General features: G+C 46.6%; 1 protein-coding gene across 1 annotated transcript in view; it reads left to right on the top strand.

The window, feature by feature from the left end:
• The first annotated feature begins 872 nt into the window (after nt 1-872).
• The window catches only part of LOC144755767 (uncharacterized), a 169,540-nt gene continuing 147,607 nt past the window's right edge, over nt 873-22,805 (top strand). Inside the window, exon 1 of the mRNA XM_078644987.1 lies at nt 873-1,057. Within this exon, the coding sequence (XP_078501113.1) occupies nt 1,046-1,057 (12 nt within the window). The 5' untranslated portion in view covers nt 873-1,045. The remainder of the gene's footprint in view (nt 1,058-22,805) is intronic.

Consider the following 22,805-nt stretch of genomic DNA (forward strand, 5'->3'; position numbering starts at 1 on the left):
GGAATATACGGGTTTAGTCATGAGTTTACCCGTTTTATGCAACAAATGATGTCATTTAATCTTAATATTCCATCTACAACATAACAAATAACATGGAAAATAAAATCCCCAGATCTTCATTTGTAAAGTGCCCGCCTAGCCATTCCCGAATGTGTCCATGCATACCCGTCTACTCACCCACATTTCGTGGGTGTCTCCCCTATTTTTCTCATATTTACCCTGTTGAAAATAGAAAATGCCTATCTTGATTTCAACACTGTCACCCCCATTTGAGGCTGTTCATCATCCTCTGAAAATTGTTCATTCTGCATTCGCTCTTTTGTGAATACCCTCGTAAACATCTAATTTCGCCCTGTTAGGCGCGTCAACGGACTGACAGATGTGGACGTGTATTCAACAGCCTGACAGCGTGTATACAACATCCTGACAGTGACAGATGTCACGTGGGCGTGTATTCAGTGGCTTTTAGCGAGTCCTGATTTACCAGGTTTCAGCACAATGTAGATTAGTCCAAAACTTGAGGAAGCAAAACTAAAAGTTCCGACAGTGTTATCTATGCTTGCTGTAAAATAAGGACCACGTCCTCTTGTAATTCTGCCATGAAATTCACATTTATATCTGCAGACCTGTAAAATGTCCCGACTTCTACAACAGCACTACGGCGAGTTGGCGAAACATAGATGCCTCATTTATTTTTTATCGTCTGTGATAACAGTAGCACGCCGTTTGCATAGATATTGTTCTAGAGTTAGGAAGTCATGTTTCATTTCCTCTCCTCTGTCATTTGAAGCAGTGTAAGCAGCGCATTTTCGCACGAGACTAGTTGCCAGCACTTCCGTGTCGTGCATCGGAGAAAGAAGCTGTGTGTCCGTGAGGCTATTTCGTATTTCCGTTTCCCCAGCCGCCTCGCTGGTCGCGGCCCGGCAAGGCTAGGAGAAAGAAGCTGTATGCCTGCCTTACGCTCTTCACGGTGTACATCTTTCTACCCGCAGACCGACTTCAAGTTTATAAATATCAGCCTCTGCCGAGAAGACATCCCAGCAACATGTATGAGGAGGTAGGGCGCTAAGTGGGGCTGGGTATGTATCGTAAGGGCGAGGGGGGGAGAATGGCTGGCAACAACCGGGCACAGTGTGCACGAGATCGCCAAGCCCCTCTAGTGCCCGTCATCTGCGATCCGAAGGAGAGCTGTCTGCTTCTGCATGCAGCGGGTCATCAGGAGAGGGTCTCCCTAGAAGCTCGTCTGCTGTTAGATGTTGTTAAATGGTTTTTGTTAATGCGCCTCCACACAACCTTAGGGCATCGTTAACTAATCAATTGTGTCTGAAAGGCAAGAGGTGAAAAACCGGATAACGTAGTTTAAACAAGCATTGGCAAGGTCATGAGGTTTGGTGTTGGGCGCCAGCCTTTTGACGTTGGCAGTTCTTGGTGTTTCATTTGGTTATGGTCTTTGTAAAACGTTATTGCTCAGGCGTTGCCGGGCCCTCCTAAATCTAATAAAAATCATTGAGCTACGGAAAAATATATTTTTCGGTCCAAAAAGGCACACGTTCTCATAGTAGCCCCTGTCATTGGAGAGAACTACTTGGTGTGTCGATATGCTCCTTGTGAAAGAAGGGAACATGTTTTAACTCACTGTTAAATTGTAGTTCCACAAAAAGTGCTTGCCTGCCACACTACTGTGATCATTTTGCTTATTCAGCTGTCTGTAGCCTTCTGGTGAGATTTTTGTTGATTCCGACACAGAGTGTGTTCCTGTAGTCAGCTTGCTTGTGACCAGGGCATTCGTGACAGTTTTCTGGGTGATGATTTGGTGGCATTTGAACATCTTCCTCAGTATCTTCATAGTATGGAAGCATGAGGTAGTGATGGCATTGACCTGGGCGGTCATGTCGAGATTTCCTTCCCTAATGATGATCCTGCGGTTCTTGGAGTGGGTGGTGGGGCTGGGTGTCGGTCCTAGCTTTATTGGCCAGCAGGTGGAGTTCCACGGTGATATCCTCTTCCTGAAGATCACTATTTCAGTCTTGTTGGTGTTGAACTTTAGACAGTTGGTTTTCATCTAGTGGGCAATTTCAGTCATGCAGGCATTCAACTTGATCTGGGTACTGGGCACCTTGTCTTTGAGGAGTATAATGAGGTGCTTGTCTTCGGTGCAGGAGAGCACGTTGATATCCTAAGAGCAGATGATGCTGGCGAGAGGGATCATGTACGTGTGGAAGAGGGTCTGTCTCAGTAAGGGTCTGACTCCGTGAGGATCCTCGTGGAACAGAAGAGGTTTTGTTGATTTCGGCACAGAGGTTGTTCCTGCAGTCAGCTTGCTTGTGACCAGGGCATTTGTGACAGTTTTCTGGGAACAGACGAGGTTGCGTGCATCCGAGGTGTACAGTGCCAATCTGACTTATTGGGTCCTTCCAGTCAAGAAGGAGCAGATCTATCAAAGAGCATGTCCATGGATTCTGATGTCTTGTAGTTGTTGGATGAGGATGGATTGGGAGTCTTTGCCAAATACTCCAGCGAGGTCTAGGAGGATGAGGGCCACAGTTTCTCCTCCATCATGGGTGCCATCTGTGGCAGCGATGAGGGCAGTTTCTGTGATGTGTTTGGGTCTGAAACTGGACCAAGTGGTGTTGAGAAGCTGGTGGTCGTTATTGGGCGAGGTGTCTGTAGATCATTTTCTCTAAGACCTTAGCTGGGTAGCAGGGAGATTGGTCTGTAGTAGGCAAGCGTTGAAGGGTCCCCAGAGGGTTTCTTCGGCAATGGTAGGACAGTTGCATGTTTACAAGCAACTGGGAAGGTCATTAAAGAGGTGGAGGCATTCAGAATGGGTGTGAGCATGGCACTGATGGTTGTAGTTCTCTGGAGTAGGCGTGATGGGGCCAGGAGTCTGATGGGGCCCCTGAGTGGATGGACTTCATAGTGATGGTGGTTTCTTCTGGTGTGATGACAGGCCATGTGGTTAGCATAGGTTCTTTGGATAAGATCAGGAGGTGCTTGGCGAGGTCTGTTGGGTTCTGTTGCGGGCTGAATTTGCTGTAAATAGCAGTGATTCTGTTGCTGAAGTATTCTCATAGTTCTGGCTCTGCTGATTGGATTTTTGCCGTTTTAGTTTCATTTCATTTATTAAAATGTATCATCATTTTCTAAATTGGTTTGGGATTTTACTTGTACTGTGACCACTTTTACTTTTTGAGTGCAGCATAAAGACGTACTCATTGCGTCTAAGTTAAGTCTGACTGCTTTTGTGCCAAGCTTCCAGAGGGTTAAGCACTGGATAATTTAGTGACTTTTGTGGTTCACCCTGACAAGGATTGTGGTTGTCGCCCAAATGGGGCCTCTACTCTCCTCAAACAATAACCCAATTTCCAGCAGTTACGATAAAGGCATTAGGCCTGACATATTGGTGTGGTGTGATTGTGAAAAGCACATGTTAAAACCAATAGACATGTTAAAATCAATCGGTATTTAAGAATGGATTGTTATTTCTTTGTAATAAATCCTATATATGAGTAATTTACTTGAAATATCAGAGAATACCTTTGTAGGGAATGATTTGGTGTTGGTTACTGCCTCTATTTGTTTTTTGATCTCTTCTTAGCTGCCTGCTAGGATATTGTCCTAAAAAATATTACATCCATCCATATGGTTGTGTGTGCGTAGAGAGATAGAGAACCAAAGTTGCATTCAAACTTACATTTTCACTCACACAAACATCCTCATCACCCCAATCCCTCTCTTCTTATTTCATCCATGCTATCTGCATGGGGTAATGGTTCAGTTCACATCAGCCATTGGATCGCTTGCCCTGTAAGTGATGGCATTTTCTGACCACATGTGCATATCTATCTGTAAATGAGTGCTCTTCAGTATCAGGGCAGATTGACAAGTCTTTTAGTTTGGAATTTTTACTTTTATAGATCCCCTTTCCTTTCTCTGCTTCTCCTCCTGTTATTTTGGTCTTTCTTTCCTCATATTTCATTTGCAGGGTGCCACATTCCAGATCACCACTTCTTCTAAACCAGAAAGCCAGTCAGTCATCAAATGTAATTTATTTGGCTAAATGAGCCATAAAAGTACAACAACAATAACAAGCATTGGAAAGGCAATTTGTCTCGCATTTGTTTGAGTTAGAGTTATTAGCGGTGTAAATGACATTGTGTTTATCCATGTGTTATGGAGTGTATATATGTGGTGTGTAGTGGAATTATGTGGGCTGAATTGGAATTGTTAGTTGTGGACTTGTGTGGAGTAGCTTTGTGTAGTGGAATTATGTGACATTGTACCACTGGGATCATGTGAATAGGAATTATGTGGTATTGATCGAATTGAATTATGTGGTGTGAGATTTTGTGTTATGGAGTGTAGTTATGTAGAACAGTATTTTGTGTTGTGGAGTGGTATGTAGTGGACTTTAATTATGTGGTGTGGGATTTTGTGGCATAATGTGGAATTCTGTGATAAAGATTGGCAGTAGGTGCTTTGTTGTGTTGTTGATTTGAATTATGTGGTTTGGTGCCGAATTATGTGATGTGGATTGGAAATGTGTGGAGTTGAATTGTGTGGTGTGGAACTGTGTTGATAGCTTTCCATTTTTTGTGACAAAAAAACTAAATAGGTAGCAAGGGACAAAGGCTAGTTTCTTTCTTTTACTAGTGATGACAGACATGCAGAAATTATGGTGATAAGAAGCCAGACTTTGGTCTGTTTGTCGACCTAAAAAGGAAACAATTCCGCATTGCCCCTACTAAAGCAGCAATGCAACCACCAGGCCTGCACTTTTGTTCCTTCCTCACATGAAACGTTATCTCTCCCATTATTTGGCAGACTTCTACCGTTATGAATTACAGGTAGATTTTTTACCAAAAGAGGAGAGTCTGGGACTAGACAATGGCACAATGTGGCTGAATACAGCCACTCCACCGGAAATGGGGGCTGGGAGGCTGTCTTAAATCCATGCCTATAGACTTAAGGATTCATACTCCACTATTGAAAAAGAATACAGTGCACCCACAGTTGCCAAATCAGACTGACAGTTTGTGCACTTTGATGAAACATTATTGGAGTATTAAATGGATGTGAATTGAAAGCTGCTCCCAGAGATGCCCAATCTAAATGGCAATTGAACAGTACTTTAGTATGTAGGAACTCCCTGGAAAAGGCTGAAGCATTTTTGGGTTCTTTTACGGATTGATGTGGCATATGATATTCCTTAGAGCTCAGAGCTCTGCTTCTGCGGTTGTCAGGCTAGGGGAGGAAATAATGAGACAAACAGAGAGAAGGTAATGCAAACATTTTTAGGAATACTGTTAAGCTTGTGAGGAGGGTCCACAGACTTCGAAATGTTGATCATTCGAGAAAATGCATTGGACAAAATGAGTATCGTGGGGATGTGTACTTTTGTTTAAATTGAAATTAGTCCGAATTAACGATCACTTTGGAGCTATGCAGATACTCCGTCCCCTTGCTAATGCACAGAGTATTGTGTGATATCTATTCTAAGCACAAATAGGATTACTTTGAAAGATTTAGTTAAGTCTCTGGCCGCCCAGATCTGGACGCTGTACAATGCATGCTTCTAAGCGCTGTCCTGCCAGTGAGCAGCAGAATAACTTTGCAGACAATTTTGTTGTAGCAAGGACGTTTCAGATGTATGGGGTACATGTACAGTTGATAATATAGAGTGTCGGTTCTGGTTGGAAAGAGTTCGCTGAAAAGAGGATGTGACAGGGAAGCCAGTGGTATTATTTATTCAGTTCATCAAAAGGATACAGCAAACACAAGGTGATGATGGATGGAGCGCTAAAACTTTTCAGACCATCGCCAGTCACAGATCTGGGTTGAATCCGTCATCGTTCTTTAGCTCACTTCACCACCTCAGTTTAGACCGAAACAAGCATCCTGGGACCGGTTTCGGGGTAACACCCCATATCAGTCAGGCTAGCTTGAATCTAGTGGCAAGGTGAGCAAGGGACTCACGTCTGGGCATAACCTTCCAACTTAGGGCGAACAAAGCAAACACTTGTTACCCCGAACTTGGTCCTAGGATGCTTGTTTCCGGTTCAGGGAAGACCTGACTTGACAGTGTGGGCTGGACTGTTCCCATGAGGCACAGGGTCAAGACTGATTTGCACAGAGCTGGGTCCGAACTGAGGTGGCGAAGCGAGCTAAAGATCGATAATGGATTCAACCCAGATTTGTGACTGGGGTGAGTATCTGAAAAGTTTCAGCACTCCGTCCAAATTTCATTAGAAAAAATTTAGAGATTCTTTTTTGGCCTGTTGCAGGAATTCTGCACATATACAGAACTATAAGCAGGATTATGTGACCTTGGTGTATAGGGACTGTGCCTTCCTGCCACCTTAATGCCCACGAGCCCAGGACCGACTATCTATAGCGTCTCACTTGCTCTCTTACACAGTCACAAAGAAGCAAATGATTAGACACCCCAGAACACAATACTCCGGATCTCTCAGGAATCGCAGTAACAAGACACACCTTTTCGCTCACACTCTCAGACCTGTCCACAATAAGATCTGACCGAGACACGAATATAGTTTAAAATGTTCATTTTGACTATATGCTCTAACATGTAGTATACGTGCCACAACAAGCAGAAAAATGCATAACATGAATATAATTAGCATTGCAGCTAAGGCATACATCATAAAAGGAGATGTCATCATATAAAGACAATGGAGAAAGGACTATAGTGCCTAACCTCCCTCCCCTTGGTAAGTAGAAGTATTATTATATAATAGAAGATCTCTGGGCTGTGTCAGCAGACCCCATACCTTAGACTATAGATGGTAATTCTACATGGTAGGTGTGTGTTGCTTTTCCTTTCCAAGTGTGTGTGTCACATAAGCATGTATCTCCATAATATTAAAGTATGAGTCTCCAGCAGCAGCTGCATTAGTATGTTTTGTCTAGGTGCTAGGGCCTGACCAGAACAGAATAACAAGGGGCATTGTTTATGGACCGTGCTCACAATGTTGAGACTAAACTCCAGGAACAGGCAGAAAACGAACACAGCAGACAGTTCTCATGTGAAAGGCATTAACAGAGTTTTGTAAAAATAAAGCCATGTAGTAAAGTGTGCAAAAGCTGCATCATGGCTGCAGGGCTCATGCTAACTTAGTGATGTCAACAATGTCCCCATCGCCCTTGTGACAGGCCTAGGTCATATATAAATATTTGAAAACCATCCAAGAGTTTTTGCAGACCCAGTGCAGTTCTCAAAAATGAGCACTGCATCATCTGCATAAAGCAGAACTGGAATGACTATATTTTGTATCTGTGACAAATATTTCCCTTCTGAACACAGAGATTTCTCTACGCCATTAATATATATGAAATAAGCTGGGGGCCATCACACAGCCTTGATGTACACCCATTTTGGAGCTAATCTCTGGTGAAAGTTCTCCGTTTGTCCCATACTGAATCTTAGCCAACGTGTTGCAGTGCATCATGAGTAACAAATAAATCAGAGATTTATAAAACCTTAATCTCGCCAGATGCACCACAATTTTGCTCGATTTACCATGTTGAATTAGCTAGATAAACGTATGGATCCACATTGGCATTGACATATTTGCCTAGAATACGTTGTAGGATTAGGCACTGATCTGCAGTGTGCAAACTCATATTGCACGCTAAAGAGAAACTGCTTCTTATCTAACTAGGTCTTCGTTTTGGAGGCAATGATTCTACCCAGGTTTTTAGGTCTCACTGGCGTGGACTGCGCACATGCGCAGTCTCGCTCGTGAGATTTTATGTTTTTTAGCACCTTTCACTAGCGGGCTTTAAGCCCCGCCCCTCTTTCCCATTGGCCGACGTCACCGTTTATGCTAAACGGTGGCCAGCCATTGGGAAAGGGCATTCTATGACGTACACTTTTCTCTGTTTCTGCCGTCCCACTTGGACGGACTGGCCTGCCTTCCTTTTGGCGTAAAAGGTTTCTTATCTTAATGGGGTCAAACAGATGGCTCTATAAAGATAATAAACCTTTTACGCCAGGAGGAAAGCAGGCCGACGCCGTCCAAGTGGGACGGCAGAAAAAGAGAAAACTCTGTGTAATGGCGAGCGCTTGTTTTTCCATTGTTTCGTGGTGAGCCACTCTGTACACACACAGGTGTGGTTGCGGGTCAATGTTAAATGTGGGATTCATTTTGATGGCAGCATACTAGACCCAGCGATGGAGCATTAAATGTATGTCTGTATTTGCCGTTCGGTTTGTGTGCGCAGTGACCTCTGCTCAGCTTTAGTAACATCTAAATGCAGCGTAATGTTCCATGAAGTCTTTTCAAGGACCGGACGATAAAGGGCAAGCTTTTTTTTCTATCATTATTTTTTGTAATGAAAGCTTGGACCCACAACCTTCCTACGGGAATGAAACAGAGGAATTAGAAACAAAGGCTTGCTTCCCATTCAAAACTAGAGAGGGAAAGGGGGCGGGCGAACAGCACAATGCACTTCAAAGAAGGAATGCAATGCACCAGAGAGCGTGGCTCTATGCTGAGCAGAAACAGATGGACAACTTGAAACTAAGATCCGGGAAGTATCATGCCCTCTACGGAGGCCGGCTAGGCTCAAAACACCTGCGATGCCAAGTCCCGCACAGCGGCCTGCCTGCTGGTAGAGCATGTATCAGACAAGATATTCGACAAGAGGGAGGAGCCACAAGGTGTCCTACTACCAAATCTTCATTTAAGGCGGAAAAGTACGTAATCAAAACAAAAGAGTTTGCAATTCAGCGAAAGTTTGTAAAACGCAGCAAAGTACTGGAATTTTAGTTAGCCGGTTTGGAAAGCAGAGCAATTTAGGTGGCGAAGGGAGGCACGGCGAACCAGGTCTTTAATTCTGTCTGAGAGTCACAAATTGGGATCCTGCGGGGAGCTGGGAGTTATAAATGATGCTCCAAATTCAGCAGCTGAGCTATGAGGCATATCACCCCTATAATTATTTATTTTGTTGATTTGTATCCTGCTGACATTTCACTGAGGCCACGACAAGCGCAGGTAAGCAGATGAAGTTTCAGTAATCGACCAGGCAAAAGAGTCAAATCCTTTTCAAATACATTTAAATGGAGGACAACGGCAGTAAGAACTCCTTAATTGCCTAAAAGGACCCACTCTGGTCAAGAGCAAGCATTGGCACTTGGACAGTTGGTGAAATGATTAAATTACTCTTTAGAATTTTTTGCAAGTATATGTCACAAAAAATAAAATAAAACATACCAGTGCTTAAATTTGATAGTTGTGTGCTTGCAATAACAATTAAAAATTAAACATCGCATACCAGTACCACCACCACCACCAGTACTACCAGTACTACAGCCACCAGTACTACCACTACCACCACCACCAGTACTACCAGTACCACGACCACCAGTACTACCAGTACTACCACTACCAGTACTACCACTACCAGTACCACTACCACCACCAGTACTACCACCACCAGTACCACCAGTACTACCAGTACTACCACCATCAGTACTACCAGTACAACTACCACCACCAGTACTACCACCACCAGTAGCACCACTACCAGTACTACCAGTAATACCACCATCAGTACTACCAGTACTACCACCACCAGTACTACCACTACCTGTACCACCACCAGTACTACCACTACCTGTACCACCACCACCAGTACTACCACTACCAGTACCACCACCAACACCAGTACTACCAGTAGTACCGCCATCAGTACTACCAGTACTACCACCACCAGTACTACCATTACTACAGCCACCAGTACTACCACTACTACAGCCACCAGTACTACCAATACCACCACCAACAGTACTACCACCACCACCAGTACTACCAGTACCACCACCAGTACTACCACTACCAGTACTACCACTACCAGTACTAACACTACCAGTACTACCAGTACCACTACCACCACCAGTACTACCAGTACTACCACCATCAGTACTACCAGTACTACCACCACCAGTACTACCACTACTACAGCTACCAGTACTACCACTACTTTAGCCACCAGTACTACCACTACCACCACCACCACTACCACCACCACCAGTACTACCAGTACCACCACCACCAGTACTATCACTACCAGTACTACCACCACCAGTACTACCACCACCAGTACCACCACCACCAGTACTACCACTACCAGTACTACCAGTACCACCACCAGTACTACCACTACCAGTACCACCACCAGTACTACCAATACTACAGCCACCAGTACTCCCACTACCACCACAACCAGTACTACCAGTACCACGACCACCAGTACTACCACTACCAGTACTACCAATACCAGTACCACTACCACCACCAGTACCACCACCACCAGTACCACCACTACCAGTACTACAGGCAGCAGTACCACCACCAGTAGCACTAAGACTACCGGTACCACCACCAGTACTACCACTACCAGTACCACCACCACCAGTACTACCACTACCAGTACCACCACCAGTACCACCACTACCAGTACTACCACCACCAGTACTACCACCACCAGTACCACCACCTCCAGTACTACCACTACTACCACTACCAGTACCACCACCACCAGTACTACCAGTAACACCACCACCAGTACTACCAGTAACACCACCACCAGTACTACCACTACCAGTACCACCACCACCAGTACTACCACTACCAGTACCACCACCACCACCAGTACTACCACCATCAGTACTACCAGTACTACCACCACCAGTACTACCACTACTACAGCCACCAGTACTACCACTACTACAGCCACCAGTACTACCACTACCACCACCACCAGAACTACCACCACCACCAGTACTACCAGTACCACCACCACCAGTACTACCGCAACCAGTACTACCAGTACCACTACCACCACCACCAGTACTACCAGTACCACCACCACCACCAGTACTACCACTACCAGTACCACCACCACCACCAGTACTACCAGTACTACAGCCACCAGTACTACCACTACCACCACCACCAGTACTACCAGTGCCACGACCACCAGTACTACCACTACCAGGACTACCACTACCACTACCACCACCAGTACTACCACCACCAGTACCACCACCACCAGTACTACCACTACCAGTACTACGGCCAGCAGTACCACCACCACTAGCACTACCACTACTGGTACCACCACCAGTACTACCACTACCATTACCACCACCAGCAGTACTACCACTACCAGTACCACCACCAGTACCACCACCAGTACCACCACTACCAGTACTACCACCACCAGTACTACCACCACCAGTACTACCATTACCAGTACCACCACCTCCACTACTACCACTACCAGTACCACCACAACCAGTACTACCAGTAACACCACCACCAGTACTACCACTACCAGTACCACCACCACCACTACCAGTACTACCACTACCAGTACCACTACCACCACCAGTACCACCATCACCAGTACTACCACCACCAGTACTACCAGTACCACCACCACCACCTGTACTACCACTACCAGTCCCACCACCACCACCAGTACTACCAGTACTACAGGCACCAGTACTACCACTACCACCACCACCAGTACTACCAGTACCAAGATCACCAGTACTACCACTACCACCACCAGTACTACCACCACCAGTACTACCACCACCAGTACCACCACCACCAGTACTACCACTACCAGTACTACGGCCAGCAGTACCACCACCACCAATGCTACTGCTCACCACCAGCCATCAGTGCACAATTTCTACAGGCAGTCACGGCCATCAGTACATGCATCGATTGTTACACATCCACAATTAAGTATTGTAGCAATCTCAGTATGGTACACTTTAGTTTTAAACATATTCATGTAAAAACACAGCATGCCACCATTGCTACAATTACAATCTAACACACATAATTCCACTACACACCACATTAACACACTCCATAACACTTAGCAAAAATACTTTACCATTTACAATGCCATTAGCTCAAACTCAAATAAATCTGAGCCCGATTGCATTTCTAATGCTTGTTCATCGTATAGTTGAACCAGCACTACGTTCCAGTTACCTCCCACCACTGCTGGTGTCCTCATGAGCTCCATGAGGAGCCTAGAAAAGGATGCAAATAAGCCGGACCTATTGCCATTAGGCACATACACCGATCTAGCACTAATGTCGTGCCCATTATCTTCACCTTTGGAAAAATGTACCTGCCCATCAGATCAACCCTCGTGCTCTGCACCATGTACAGTAGTGTCTTGTGGAAATGAATGGCCACAACACAATTCTGGGAAGAACAATCTGTGACCTGGGTCTCTGTGTGGGTGTCTGCCTGCTGGGTGTAACTAGCAGCAACAACCCTACCCACCCAATCTCCAAGCAATTTCTTGGATTCATAGTCTGATATGTGTGTTTCTTGCAGAAAGATTGTCAGGAGTTTTCTTAGCCAGATTCAGCAGAACCTTTGTTCATTTTAATAAAGTGATTATAGTTTGTGTGGTGTGATCGATTGGCTATCGCCGTGCTGACGCTGAGAATGATGTGGTCAAAATATTTCTGAAAGAGAAAGGCGCTAAGTGCACCAGGTCAAGAGGTACAACTGAGAATAAAGGACAAGATATGCATCACCACCCAACTGTAATAGGGCCTGGCCCAGCAGCTGCACAGGCCTGAAGAGCCACCCCCAAGGAGGCTGTACTTGTGTGTAGGGAGAGTGGCACCTTTGTAGCAATAGAGTAGGATGTGATCTTGACTGAAGGGATAACAAAGCCTGAACCCAACAAACAGTTACTAACCAAAAACATTAGTCGGGTGGGCTTACACCCTCTTGGCACCCTTACTTGAACATAGGAGCACCAACGCCCCAAGTCCTGTGCAGAAACCAACGTCCAATGTGTTACTCCACACCGGGCCCACCATTGCGTATGAGTCTATGCCATACAACCGAAACCCTGTACCCCCAGTGGAGGGATGCAAATTATGGTGGTATGGCTGCTCTTGTGGGGGGCATTACACAACATACTCAGAAAGTCCTTACATGGAATCCAATGCTTTCACCAGACACCAAACTTGCCACACTTCACCTGCTTAGAAACAGCAATGAAATGTTTAAGGGACAGCTGGAGTTGTCTCTATCCCTGGAGGCCTGCTGAAAAGAGCCTCACTTGTTCTGCTCCTCCAGCTACTTCAGTACGACATCCAGATATTCCTGCACCGAGGAGAGGTCTCAAGAGACCTCACCACCAGTCAGTGCTATTGCAGTGCCCCCCACGTTGGTGACACAGTGGGCAACTTCGGGCTAGGATTTATCCATGTCCTTCGCAGTAAGGGAGTATAGAAACTGCCCCGGTCTTCACATTCTTCAAATTTCCTTAAGGGTGCTAATGATGGTGAGGAGCATCATGGCCGGTTCCAGAAGGCCAGAACTTAATGCTAGCTGCGGCAGGATGGGATGCAGTGCCTAGAATTACTTTCCATAAACCAAGGTATTCTGAGAAAAAACCACAGCTATAAAAAATGTAGAGCCTTTGTACATAAATGGTTATTTGTGCTGTTTTGCTGAAGAGATCAGTTGTCGGGCCTGTTGATGGCGAAGGAAGCAAACAACGATGGGGCGAGTCATACCCTGTGGCCATCCATCCTGGAAATGTCCCAATGTGCACATTAGAACTCGAGCAAGGGAGTGAAGGTGATACCAGTCCAGGCAGGCAGAAATGTTGTGAGGAATTCTTCTATGTTAGTCACCTCCGTCTCCTCTATTACCCCAAAAAGCAGAAATTGTTACTTCTGCTACAGTCTTCCATATCAACTATATTTTTCCTCACTAACCATAGTTCCTGGCCCCATTCTGTGCCCTTCTCCATGGTGGTCATGTGACCCTCCAGGTTAACTAATTGGGCGGGGTAGGTAAGCAAGGCCAGCTTCTATGTAGGCGCCTCCTTTGTATGTATTCCTAACTGTCGACTTCTCCCTAGCACTCAGCCACTGGATTCGGGGTCACAGGGCAGCATTAGCCCCATTCTGCATGGTACCCCGGTGTTATTGTGCCATCACGGTGCGCTGATAGAGCGCCCTTATGGGGTGAGAGGTGCAACCAGTACAGTCTTCCTGGTTAGTAAGTCAATCATCCACCAATACTTGAGGTCAGTTGGGTGCACGGGTAAGATGTCACTTAGCAGCCCACTATTATCTGTACAGCAAAGTTTCTGTAGTCCTACAGAGTTGGAGCTGTTCCTCCTTGTGCCGCAATCACTCATAACGAAAATGCAGGGATCAATCCAATATACCACTACCAGCAGTGGGTGATTCCCAGCTGGTGTCTCCTAACCCAGTGAGTGGCGATAGTGCGGTGCCAGTCATGATTTAATATCAGGAAGAAGAGGGCCGCCCCAATCTGGTAAACTTCACATCTGTGGTGTACCTCATGAGGGTGAGCAGTCTCTGAGTGATATGCCCCTGTACTCCAGCTGGGACAGTCAGAGGGTGCCACTTCAGGGCTTTCCATCAGTGCAGGAGGTTTGCAGCGGGCTACACTTGTACATTCAACTCGGAGAGGCTGACACATCGATCGCCCGATCCTCCCACCACGAAGGCCACTTTTGAACCTGACTGTCACAGTTACCCACGTGTATCTGGAGAGTGCTTGATGCCCTTCCCTATCACCAGAGCTGTATGTGAGGGTTCTAGCGGCCAGGGATCGGAAGGGAGGACATGTATTTTCAGGACACTGGCGTTGTTGTGCGCAGCCTTTACAGTGTCTCCAGCATGGTCCTCGACAGTTCAGCAAGCTGTGGAACTGCACTTACCTGTAGGGAGCCGCTGATCATTGGTCTGGACGGGTGCAGGTCCAGCATCTAGGGGAGAGGTACAAATATGCCTGTTATGTGTTTTCATGTTTTTTATAGTTTTCATTATCTGATGCAGCAATGCTGGGTTGGAGTAAGTCCGTTATGAGCACCCATGGGGCATTATTGACTTTGTCCCAACTCTGTTGTCCGTTCTGATGCTAGACTGACTCTCCAACCCAACTGGCTTTTCACATGTGGTCCTGATATGGCTAACTGCCTGGCTCTACTAAACTTTCGGAGACATGCCAAAGAATCTGAGACAGTTCTACCATCCTTTCTGAAACAAATATGTCCAGTAACTAGCATACACTTCACTTGTCTTATATAGATGTCCCTGGCCTGTGACCAGCTATTTCTCTGTCACTCCAGCCTGTCAATGATAACATGGCATAAACTCTCTGTAAGTCTGCTCCACTGTCGAAGATGATCCTGACAAGGGACTGCTGTGCTGCAACGTTCTCCATGCCATTAATAACCTGAAGATGCTGCCTTCTGGGACTTGACGTTTGAAGCATACATTTGGCCACTAGCAAAAACAAGCATTGAAAATGCAATAGGTCTCGCAATAGAAGAGTTTAAAATTTTTCGTTTTGCAAATGGATGAGTGGCGTTGCGTGGATGAGTGGCGTTGCGTGGATGAGTGGCGTTGCGTGGATGAGTGGCGTTGCGTGGATGAGTGGCGTTGTTTGTGTGAGTGGCGTTGTTTGTGTGAGTGGCGTTGCGTGTGTGAGTGGCGTTGCGTGTGTGAGTGGCGTTGCGTGTGTGAGTGGCGTTGCGTGTGTGAGTGGCGCTGTTGTTTGAGTGGCGCTGTTGTTTCAGTGGCGTTGCGTGTGTGAGTGGCGTTGCATGTGTGAGTGGCGTTGCGTTGTTGAGTGGCGTTGCATGTGTGAGTGGTGTTGCGTGGATGAGTGGCGTTGCCTGTGTGAGTGGCGTTGCGTGTGTGAGTGGCGTTGCGTGTGTGAGTGGCGTTGCGTGTGTGAGTGGCGTTGCGTGGCTGAGTGGCGTTGCGTGGGTGAGTGGCATTGCGTGGGTGAGTGGCGTTGCGTGGTTGAGTGGCGTTGCGTGTGTGAGTGGCGTTGTGTGTGTGAGTGGCGTTGCGTGTGTGAGTGGCGTTGCGTGTGTGAGTGGCGTTGCGTGGTTGAGTGGCGTTGCGTGGTTGAGTGGCGTTGCGTGGTTGAGTGGCGTTGCGTGGTTGAGTGGCGTTGCGTGTGTGTGGCGTTGCGTGTGTGAGTGGCGTTGCGTGGATGAGTGGCGTTGCGTGGATGAGTGGCGTTGTTTGTGTGAGTGGCGTTGTTTGTGTGAGTGGCGTTGCGTGTGTGAGTGGTGTTGCGTGTGTGAGTGGCGTTGCGTGTGTGAGTGGCGTTGCGCTGTTGTTTGAGTGGCGCTGTTGTTTCAGTGGCGTTGCGTGTGTGAGTGGCGTTGCATGTGTGAGTGGCGTTGCGTTGTTGAGTGGCGTTGCATGTGTGAGTGGTGTTGCGTGGATGAGTGGCGTTGCCTGTGTGAGTGGCGTTGCGTGTGTGAGTGGCGTTGCGTGTGTGAGTGGCGTTGCGTGGCTGAGTGGCGTTGCGTGGGTGAGTGGCATTGCGTGGGTGAGTGGCATTGCGTGGTTGAGTGGCATTGCGTGGTTGAGTGGCGTTGTGTGTGTGAGTGGCGTTGCGTGTGTGAGTGGCGTTGCGTGGTTGAGTGGCGTTGCGTGGTTGAGTGGTGTTGCGTGTGTGAGTGGCGTTGCGTGGCTGAGTGGCGTTGCGTGGGTGAGTGGCGTTGCGTGGGTGAGTGGCGTTGCGTGGGTGAGTGGCGTTGTGTGTGTGAGTGGCATTGCGTGGTTGAGTGTCTCGTCTTCATAAACGTTGGACAGAGTAGCGGATTGCCTCGTTGACAAAGGCCACATAAATTAGACAAACGGAAATCCAGGTAAGCACACACTGACACGGGAACTGAACAGAAAAAGACAAGCATGCACATGCATTAAAGGACATACACACAAGCCTATGAAAACACATACAATGCTAAACTAAAGCACTAGTTAGTCAGATGAGACGTTATGCAAACCTTCTTTACACAGTAATCCCGCACCAAAATTAAATAGCAGGGCTAGATTTTCCTAGAGGTTAGAGAAGCTATGTGGCCTTTAATTGAGATAGATGGCCGCGTATGACAGCTCCATGTTTGTTCTGGAGTGGTTTATTGTCCCAGGAGAGCCGCAGAGTCTCATGTGAAGCAGAGGGTTGAGGAGTGTCCGCATTTTGGCAGCCCCTTTATAACAAGCATGAGATGGGACCCGAAAACACTGGAATGAGAAGGGGCTGAAAGGAGCTAGTGACAGAGTTCAACTGGAGGAGAGGTGGGCAAAAACAATGAAAAGGTGGACAAGGGAGGAGAGAAGGAAAGGTGACAGAACTGCTGGAGGAGCAAAGAGGAGAAAAGAAATGCGACACGGCGGGCAGGGGAGGGGGCGCAGCGGGTAAAAAAACAAGTGAGAGGGAATAGCTCTCGGCATTGCTGGGTGGGCGGGGGAGCAGGAGTTGGTGTGTGAGGCTGCCTTTCAAGTCGGGTGGGGGAGAAGGTAGTCTAAATGCGACAAATGGTAGTCTGGTGCGAGGCGGGGGAGGGGGAGCAGGGTAGCAAGCGGGAGTGGGAGAAATAAGTAGGGTCGGGGAGTTTGTTCGCATATTTGCAAAGGAAACTGCAATAATATATTTTCAGTAGTTTAATGTGAAAACAAAAATGGAGAAGAGAGAACAGAAATCATAGTTATCTGCCCTATGGAAACAGATGGGCTTTCAGGTTGCATCAGAACACTGATAAACTACTTTCCTCGTGAAGAACAGAAGGGAGTTCATTCCATAATTTGGGGGTCCAAGAAGAATAAGTCACGACCTCTTACTCTAGTCCTGAGAATTTCAAGGAATAGATGAAAATTCTGAGCAGGTAAGCGTAATAATGCACACAGAAGAGTAGATCTGAAGTTTGTCTGAAATGTAATTCGGTCTAGTGCCATAGAAAGCTCGATGAGAGAATCAGAGGCCTTTAAATACAAACAGCAGCTAAAGCGGAAGCCAATGTAAGCAAGAAAAGACGTGCACATGCTGGAGAATAACAAGGAAGTTTAAGCAGAAAGGCTGTTGTGCTCTGCGCAATTTGAAACTGTTTTACAACATAAGGAAGAGCACCCAAGTAAAGAGTTGCCATAGTCCAGGCCACGTGATAAACTAAGTGCGTTGACCACTGTTTTCTGACAGCTGAGAGGAAGGAGATGAGGGTTTTCGGAGGACCTGAACACAATAACAAGAATGGCAAAGAACAAATAAAGCAAAAAATAAAACGGACCCGACCAAGCTAAGATTTATGGAGGTAAATCTTTCGCGTCGTCAGTGATGAGGGAGGGAGGCGAGGGAGGGAGGAGAAATACGAGACGGCCTGCTGGCCGTGAGACGTGTGAAGCAGGGGGCGGGGGGAGCGGCGTTGGCTCAACAAGCTGTGATTATGGGCAAATCACTCAATCTCCGGAGAGAGAAAAAAAATAAACTCATCTTTCTGTAATGTAACTGGTGCTCAGGTAAAGCGCCCCAATACCTTCGAGTCAGTTTCACGCTATATAAAAGGTCCCCAAAAAAGTCACATATTCTTATAATTCTTCAATGTCTTCTTTTCATCAAGTAACCTAAAGTCAAAAACTGCTTTTACGCCGACATCAATACAGCATTTCACCTACACTTCGAGTGCTGTTTACGGCGCTATTCCAGGTGTCGTTAAATCAAGCGGCAGCTATGGGAATATAAAACTACAGGCGATTAGAGCAGTCTCAAGCATTTGAAGCAGGATGCTTTAAAGTCAGCGGAGTTCACTTTTGCGTCTCTATGTACTTGCTCTAAAAAGACCAGGGGCTGAGCAAAAGTAAAATTACGCTGGTGTAATTTGGAAAAAATTGTAAAACTATACCATGTTGAGTAATTATGCAGCAGTTCGCTACAAAATTATATCACAGGAACAACATGAACAAACAGAACGCAAGCAGCTGTTCGCACCAAATTTATTTTTTCATCTTTTTTGTGCAAAATGTGTTCTTTCGCCAGAATTGACACCGGGATGCATTATGCAATAAAATAAAGCACAAAATAAAAGATCTGCATTTTGTGTAATCACGTATGGCTTTCTCAAAGTTTAGATTTCGAAACAAATATTCGGAATTGAATTAGTCCACTGACTACCATTAAAGTGGTTGATTTTGTAACAAGTGAAAGCACTGCCATTGCTAGAGTGAAGGCTAGCATACGAAGTGGGGAGAGGAAGGGCTCCTAATGGGAAGTGGAGACGGGGAGAAATTGAGAAGAAAGCTGAGCAGGGAGGGTGTTATTGCGGCTATCTGCTTGCCCGAGGGGAGGAGAAATGCCGTCCTGAGGCAGAGCACACGCTGAGAAATAATGTGATGGGGACCGAAAATAATGACCATGACCCTGCGATGAGGACAAGTACCCTTTACGACGAAGGAAGTCGGCAAAGCAATTCACCGGCCACAGTGTGTGACATGTGCCTTCATCCCGACATACACTGAGAGTGCAAGCGTTCGTGTATAGAGTAGCGGATGGTGTATGAATGCGATAAAAGCGGATATGGAAGAACGCTACATTAAACAAGACGGAGGGATTAAACAAGACGGAGGGAGAGAAGGGGAGGGGGGAGGAGAAATGCGACACGGCGGGCAGGGGAGGGGGCGGAGCGGGGAGAGGGTGTTAAAGCAGCCGGCTGAGGGAACTGATGTGCACGAGCTTTTAAGCTCAATGCACATGCGCATTGAGCTTAAAAGTCACGGGCACTGCAAGGAATCGCCACGATTCCTTGCAAGTTAGTTAAAGAGTGGTTAAGCCCCAATAGTCTCGCAAGCTCGATGCGCATGCGCATCGACAGGCGAGACCTAAAGAGTTAGGTAACACGATGTTTGCCCTAGCCAATGACATGCAGTGTTGATGCCTGTAGATACTTAAAGGTGATTGAGGCCGCTCACAGTGATGTAGAAGGTAAACCAAGGGAAACAAGGCTTGAACAAGGCCAGAACAAAAGAAGCAATATGTTTGTTATGCAAATGAAGAATATCTTCACGTATTCCTTAACATTATCTCCTCCTGTAAGTTGATTTTCTGATACTGATTTCACTGACTTTCACTGGGCTTCCCTTTACCACTTAAAATTAATCTGAAACCAGTGTACTACTACTTTGCTTGACAAAGCCATGTTTCAGTATTTGATTTTTTCAGTGATATTCCATTTTGCTTTTAGCAAGGCCTCGTTGCATTGTACTGCCCTGCAATTCATTTTGCACACATAAATTGGGAATACATGTCAGACTAGTCTTGAAACTCTAGTTTGCATTTAAATAAGGCTTACAGCATTATTAGATGATTCTGTGTCTCTTACTGACATTTATTTTATTTTATTTTAAAAGTTTTGTATAGCGCTAGCTAGACCCGTAGGCATCAGAGCGCTTCACATACACATTGTGAAAAACAGAAGGGCCTTACATTACCTAGGAGGCTGACAGTAAGTAAGCAAACCACAGATAAAGAATACAGCATGAACAATAAATAACTGTGCAACGGAGGGGGAGAAAAAAAAGAAAAACAAGGTGATTAGCATCCTCAACAATTCATCAACAATCCTTGAATGGGAGTCAACTTGGAGTATTGAGGTCTAGGTTAGTAGACCTTGTTCATGAAAGTATTTCTTAAGGAGATGGAGTTTGAGGTCCCTTTTGAAACAGGAGAAGGAGGGGTTGCATCTGAGGACTCCTGGGAGAGTGTTCCATATCCTGGGAGCGTTGCCAGAAAACGATCGGTATTTAGTGGTTTTCTTTTTCATTTTTGGCGGGATGAGAAGGAGTGAGTTGGAGCTTCTCAGTGATCTGGCTTGACCTGCTCTAATCAGTTTGTTGTTCAGGTACTTGGGGGCTGGAGAGTGGAGGGTTTTGTGTGTGATGCAGGCCAGCTTGTAAATACATCTCCCTTCCATGGGAAGCCATTACAGGGCGTTGAGAGCTGGAGTGATGTGTTCAAATCTTTTTACTCCAGATGCAAGTCGAGCGGCCATGTTCAGCACTGCCCTTAGAGGGGCTAGGTGAGCTTTAGGAGTCCCTGTAAGGATGGCGTTCCCGTAGTCGATTTTAGAGAGAACCAGGGATTGAACTACTGTCTTGAGCTCATCATGGGGAAGAAAAGGTTTCAATTTCTTGAGGTGTTTAAGAGAGAAAATAGCACTTTTTGCAGAGTTACCACAAGACCAATAAACGACAAAAATAATCCACAGTACTATTAGATTTCAACGTTTCTGGTTAAAAGGTTTAATTCAAGGTTCTCTGCGAGTCGGTAGCCCGGTCTGGCTACAGCGTTGTTGAAATAACACAGAGTCTAGCAAATCCAGAGGACCGCGTCGGTACGGGCCCACTCAAATGTCGACAGACTCAGTCACAGTACCTTTTACTTGAGGCGGCCGGCACGGATGTGCGAGCCGGTTCCAGGGTTCATCACGGTGCTGAAAGGAAGCGTTGCAGGATGCGTTGTCCCTCGATGTGGTGCAGGCTGTGGCCCGTTGACAGAGTCGGTGGATCCAAGGCATGCGTTGCAGGGCGAGACGGTGCTTCGATGCGGTGCTTGCAGCTTACGGTGCGGTGACAGAGCCGGAGATCGGGACCTGGCGTCGATCAGTCCGGACAGCGGTGCGAATCGGGCGGTACGTCGCAAAGCATGCGAAGTGGATCCCAACTCCGATGCATTCACAGAACTCGAAGTCAGCAGCAGAGACCGCATCGGTCAGACCAGTACGAGTCGGTGTAGCGATGCGTTGCACGTCGCGGTGTTTCCAGTCGCGGTGCAGGCAACGGTTCGGTGACGGCCTCAGGACGGAGTCGGTGAGCTCAGAGCTTAAGTTGTTCGAGGCGGACGTGGTTTGATGTGGTGCCTACAGGACAAAGGGCCGGTCATGAGAGTCAGTCACAGCTCCCTGCCTCGGTAGCCACTGAAACAGCGTTTTCAGCAGCAATTCACAAAGGCTGATGAAGTCCACTGGTCCTGGGACTTCGGTCAGGGGGCAAGCTCTCTTCCAAGACCTTGCAGATCTTTTCACAAGTTAAAAGTAAAGTCCACAAAGTTCTTTCTCCTCTCTTTGGCAGTCAGGCAACCACTGCAGTCCAAACCCCCAAGCAGCACTTCAGCTTGGGAATAACCTCTCCTCAGTTTCTTCAGGTTCCTCTCCTCAGCAGAGGTTTCGTCTTGTAAGTCCAAAAGTGATCTAATTTCTTGGCATCAGGATTCCAATACTTATACCCCCAAATCCTTTGTTCTCTGAGGGGAGAGGGGGGTGTGCCCAGTCAAAACCAGTTCTGAAGCACTCTGTTTACCAGACTTCTCCTTTCCTTTCACAGCGCAGGGCAGGCACATCAGACGCCCCACAGGAGGTGAAGTCAGCATTGTGGAAGGCAAGTACAGTCCTGGAGCACTTTGTAGACAGTCTTCCTTCTCTTCTTTCACTGTGCAGGGCAGAGACATCAGACGCACCGCAGGGGGTGGAGCCAGCACTGTGGGGGGCGAGCACAGTCCTATTCAGGTCCCAGGTGCAACTCCTCCCTCCCATCTAGATGCAGATCTATCAATTCACCACTGGGCTGACTCATTCTTTCTCCTGCAATTCCCCAGCCCTGTCACTCAAACTCCAGACAAGGAATACACAACCTCGTAGAGGCAGGCTTAAATGGTTAGGCAAGCAAATACCTACTTTCTAAAAGTTGTATTTGGAAACACAGAATATTAAAATAAACTTCACTAAAAGGTGTAATCTCTGTTATGCCCCCCTCTAATAGTTACCTTCCTTTGTCAGATAAGGTTGTAAGAAGTATATTCTATAGCAGCGACAATTCTTCTTGATGGTCATCCTGTGCCTCAGCACTATATAAGCTCTGAAGTAATTGTACAAAGGTATTAGCTATATCCACCAGGTGTGTG

This window comes from Lissotriton helveticus, chromosome 5_1 (assembly GCF_964261635.1).
Source record: "Lissotriton helveticus chromosome 5_1, aLisHel1.1, whole genome shotgun sequence".
NCBI lineage: Eukaryota > Metazoa > Chordata > Amphibia > Caudata > Salamandridae > Lissotriton > Lissotriton helveticus.